The 5055-nt window shown below is 46.7% G+C and overlaps 1 protein-coding gene across 1 annotated transcript in view; it reads left to right on the forward strand.

Annotated features, from left to right (window-relative positions):
* The window catches only part of Trim14 (tripartite motif containing 14), a 30666-nt gene that overhangs the window by 15262 nt on the left and 10349 nt on the right, over positions 1-5055 (forward strand). The window contains exon 3 of the mRNA XM_028770226.1: positions 3473-3706. Within this exon, the coding sequence (XP_028626059.1) occupies positions 3473-3706 (234 nt within the window). The remainder of the gene's footprint in view (positions 1-3472; positions 3707-5055) is intronic.

Here is a 5055-nt window from a genome sequence, read left to right on the forward strand (position 1 = left end):
GAGAGAGAGAGAGAGAGAGGGAGGGAGGGAGGGAGGGAGGGAGGGAGGGAGACAGAAGAATAAGGAAGTTGGCTGCCATGTTGGGTCCCATGGAGTCAAAGTGAAACTGGATCCCACACTGAACTGAGTTTGGAGCTGGGTGGGCTGGTGGAGCTGGTGGTAGAGTGAGGCCCTGTGGTGCCTAGCCAAGAAGTGCTTAAGGACTACCTGCATGAAAGAACCTGACCAGCCCGGAAGGCAGAGTGCATGGGATGCCGCCTGCTCTGTGGGCCTCTACAGGAGTGGAGGGGGAAGGGGCCTTTGAGGAGAAGGCAGAAAGCTGCTTCCTGCATACTGGGCCTGACTGGAAAACTCCACTGAGGGGCTCTTGTAGGTGGTGCAGCCAGGGTTGAGGACTCACTGTGCAGTGTGGGCTGTACAGAAGTGTGGACGCAGGGAGGAGCTGCTCTCTTTTTTAGACTCTGTTTTTCTAGATGCTTTCTGCTTTATTTTCATTGTATAAGACAGCATGTGAAGGCATTCTACTTTTATTTTTTAATTTTACGCTTTGTTCTGTGTGTCTGGCTGTTTTGTCTGCATGTGTGGCTGTGCATCATCTATGTGCGTGGTGCCCATGGAGGCCAGAAGGGGGCGACAGACCCCCCCTGGAACGGGAATTACAGAGGGTTGTGAGGCCCCCTGTGGGTGATGGGTCCTCTGCTCTCTCCGGCTCTGGCACCCTTTTATAGTGGCAAATACAGATATGCAATGCTGACTCTTGGGGAGCCCTTTCTGGGCCATGAACTACATTCACAGTGTGTCCAAACATGGCCTCTACCTATTTCCAGAACTTGTTAGTGATCTCAAATAGAAATTTTGCCTGGGTGTGTTGGCTTGTGTCTGTAATCTCAGCATGTGGAGGCAAAAGTGTTGTGGGCTATCCACCAGAGAAGACTGTTTGGACATGGGTTTAAGCCAATAGAAATCTTTATTAGCCAGCCAGCAACTACACTGAGTGTTTGAGATCCCAGTGTAGCACTGAGCCTTTCCTAGGGTGAGTTTTTAAGCACAAAATCCATGTCCTGGGTTGACACACTTCAGTTAACAAGAACAGTTAACCAGAAGCAGAACTATAGACGCCAAATGGCAAGGTTAGTACATTTACAGACTTTCCCAGAACTATGGCCTTTGATGGATTAGGCCTTTGTTTTCATTTTGACAGGTGGTGCTGTCTGTGTGCTGAGTTTTATAGCCTAAATGGTTCTTATATCATGGAGTCAGTTGTGCTAAGGTCAGAAGACCCACTTAAGTCTGGAGTCCTATTACAAAGGCAGGATAGCCATGAGTTCAAAGCCAGCCTGGAGTATCTATCAAGCTCCAGGCCAGGCAAGGGTACATATCCTATTGCAAACAAACAAAGAACACCACCGAGCAACAATAACTACAACAACAACAAAAATAGAAAATGAAAACAGAGCTGGAAACGGTGTTTAGTGGCATAGGACCCGAGATCTGTCCCTAGCACCTGTGCCAGGTGGCTTCCAGCCACCTGTACCTCGAGCTCCAGAGCTGATACCTTTGTCCCTATCTGTACTCATACTTACACGTGCATACCCACGTGCAGGCACTGTCTTAGTTAGTGTTTCACTGCTGAAAACAGACACCATGACCAAAGTAACTCTCATAAGGACAACATTTAATTGGGGCTGGCTTACAGATTCAGAGGTTCAGTCCATTATCATCAAGGCGGGAACATGGCAGGGTCCAGGCAGGCATGGTGCAGGAGGAGCTAGGAGTTCTACATCTTCAACTGAAGGCTGCTAGCAGAATACTGACTTCCAGGAAGCTAGGATGAGGGTCTTAAAACTCATACCCACAGTGACGCACCTATTCCAACAAGGCCACACCTTCTAATAGTGCCATTCCCTGGGCCAAGCATATACAAACTATAACAGGAATATTCTATATTTTTTAGATCAACTAAATTTTTTTAAAGATTTATTTATTTATTATGAATACACTGTAGCTGTCTTCAGACACACCAGAAGAGGGCATCAGATCTCATTACAGATGGTTGTAAGCCACCATGTGGTTGCTGGGATTTGAACTCAGGACCTCTGGAAGTGCAGTCAGTGCTCTTAACCACTGAGCCATCTCTCCAGCCCCAATCAACTAAATTTTTAAAAGAAAGAAAGGAAACAGAAACCATTAAGCAGTCTCTGCCCAGGTCCCTTCCCAGCCTCTGCTAACTTCCTCCCAACTTCCTGTCACTGGACATTGGCTTCTGTCTCTAAAGGAAAGTCTTGTTTTTTAATGTTTTATTTGATTTAGGATTGTGTCTTCACAGTTCATCCATGCTGTAACATGTATCAAAAAGAAAAGCCCTTGCATTCTTTAATCACTTTGCCTTTTGTATTGCATGATTACAACACGATTTATATACTTAGCAAACCTGAGTGTGCCACACTAAAAACAGACCCTAACTATTGTCCATGTATACATGCTTGCTCAGAGGCTCAGCACAAAGGTCTTTTCATACGTTTTTCTGCATAGTCCCCATGAGAGGAAACAATGGTTAAAGCTCTTTGTGTCTCTTGGTGTAACTTTATACTCTAAGTTAGATGCTGGGGAGCAAATGCAGGGCCTCCTACATAACATACCTGGCAAGTTCTCTACCACCGAACTACATACACTCCAAGACCTTTTGCAGTTTTGCTCTGTTTATTGTTAGACATTTTGCTATCCATCCCTGACTTTAAAGGATTTTCATTCCATTTTTTATTTTTAATTTTTTTATACAGTATATTTTTATCAGATTCTTTCCCCTCCCTCAAGTCCTCCTCCCCAAGGGTTTTTTTGCTTTTGTTTTGAGACCCAGGCTGACCTAGAACTTCCTGTGTAGTTGATAACAACTTTGACTTCTGATCTTCTTGCTTCTACTTTCTTGGGGTGCGCCACCATATCCTGTATGCCCAGGGCATGGTGCATATTAGGAAAGCTCTCTACCAACTCTGCTATGTGCCCAGCTCACAAAGGGAACGTTAAGCCAAGCATAATGGTACATACATACCTTCAATCCCAGCACACAGGAAGGGAGCTGATGCAGAAGAATTGGGAGGCCACCTGGGCTACCACGAAAGACATTGTTTAACGAAGAGGAGAGGAGGAGGAAGAGGGAAGAAGGCAGGAGGGTGTCGAGAAGGCTCTTTAGCTGGGTGAGGTGCTGCACACCTTTAATCTCAGCACTCAGGAGGCAGAAGCAGATACTCTGAGTTCAAGGGCTGGTCTACAGAGTGAGTTCCAGGACAGCCAGGGCTACATAGAGAAACCCCGTCTCAAAACCATTTGCCAGTGCTTAGAGAAACTTTCTTCTTTACGAGCGCTCTCTTGCTTTGACCGACCACCTTGCTGAGCTCTTTCTGTTTTTCCATTCTAGACTTCCTAGTGGTCGGCCAATGTCTTGTCTACGACTGACTTTTTTTTTTTCTTTAAGGTTTATGCAGACTCAAGTAAAGCCTGGCTGACACAGAAATTCACAGAACTCAGATTACTCCTTGATGAGGAGGAAGTACTGGCCAAAAACTTCATCGATAAAAACACCCAGCTCACCCTCCAGGTGTACAGGGAGCAAGCGGAGTCTTGCAGGAAGCAAATTGAGGTCATCGATGACTTCTCTACCAGGGTGTGGGCCATCAGCCAGGAGCCCAACCCTGTTCAGCTGCTGCAGGTATGGACTCCCTTATCTCAGGCTATCACCGGCTACTCACTTTGTACCTGGATCACTGTGGCACTGAACACAGCCTTCACACACTTGGGAGTATACAGAGATGTCCCTGGTCATCGGGTAGACTTTACTACCACCACACAGGTGGTCAGGAAGTACACACTGGTAGGATAATTACTGTATATCTTGGGTTATAAACAGTCCTAGCAGCAGCCTTTCCCAGGGCCCCCAAGTTGCAGGCATTTAGCGAATTGTCTTAGTCAGTGCTCTATTGCTGTGAAGAGACACTATGACCACGGCAAAAAAAAAAAAAAAATTTGTTTGAGACAGGGGTTTTTTTTTTCTTCTTTCTTTCTTTCTTTTTCTTTTTTCTTTTTTGGTATACTCCTGGCTATGCTGAAATTAGTTCTGTAGACCAGGCTGGCCTCGAACTCTCAGAGATTCACTTGCCTCTGCCTCCCAAGCGCTGGGATTAAAGATGTGCACCACCACCACCCAGCTGACTGTGGTGACCTTATAACAGAGTGTTTAATTGGGGCTGACTTAAAGTTTCAGAAGTTTAGTCCCCATTGTCATTATAGCAGGAGATAGTCACAGTGCTAGAGAAATAGCTGAGAGTTCTACATCCAGATCGATCGACAGGCAGCAGAGTAGAGCAGGAAGAGAGTTTCTGAAACCCCAAAGCCCACCCTCAGCAACACACTTCCTCCAACACGGCCACACCTTCTGATCCCTCTCAAGTAGTGCCACTCCCTGATGACTAAGCATCCAATATATGAGCCTGTGGGAGGCAGTCTTACTCAACCAACACATGAATCTTACCTCAAATACTTACTAGAGGACTGCAGTAAGGCTTCTGCTAGATTTGGGGCTAAGGGACTCACTGGGCTTTCACTCTGGCAGAATCATAACCTGTGCCTGGCCAGGACTGGTGATATGTGCCTATAAACCCAGCATCTGGGAGGTGGGATCAGGAGTTCAAGGTCACCCTAAGCTCCATAAAACCCTATCCCAGGAAAACAAAATAAACCAGAATGGAGTCCAAGTCCCCCATAGTGAAGTGCTTCTGCACTGCAGCAGACCCTCACCATGGCCTGGACTTTAGAGCCGTGGCCTGGTCATTCCTCTTCACCAGGGCCCTCCTAGGTACCCTGTGGGAATGGCAGAGAAAGGGAAGAAGAGAGAAATAAAGGGAAAGAACCATGAGAGGAAGCCGGGCAGTGGGGGTGCACGCCTTTAATCCCAGCACTTGGGAGGCAGAGGCAGGCGGATTTCTGAGTTCGAGGCTAACCTGGTCTACAGAGTGAGTTCCAGGACAGCCAGGGCTACACAGAGAAACCCTGTCTCAAAAA

The sequence above is a fragment of the Grammomys surdaster genome, unplaced genomic scaffold (genome assembly GCF_004785775.1).
Source record: "Grammomys surdaster isolate TR1022 unplaced genomic scaffold, NIH_TR_1.0 199, whole genome shotgun sequence".
NCBI lineage: Eukaryota > Metazoa > Chordata > Mammalia > Rodentia > Muridae > Grammomys > Grammomys surdaster.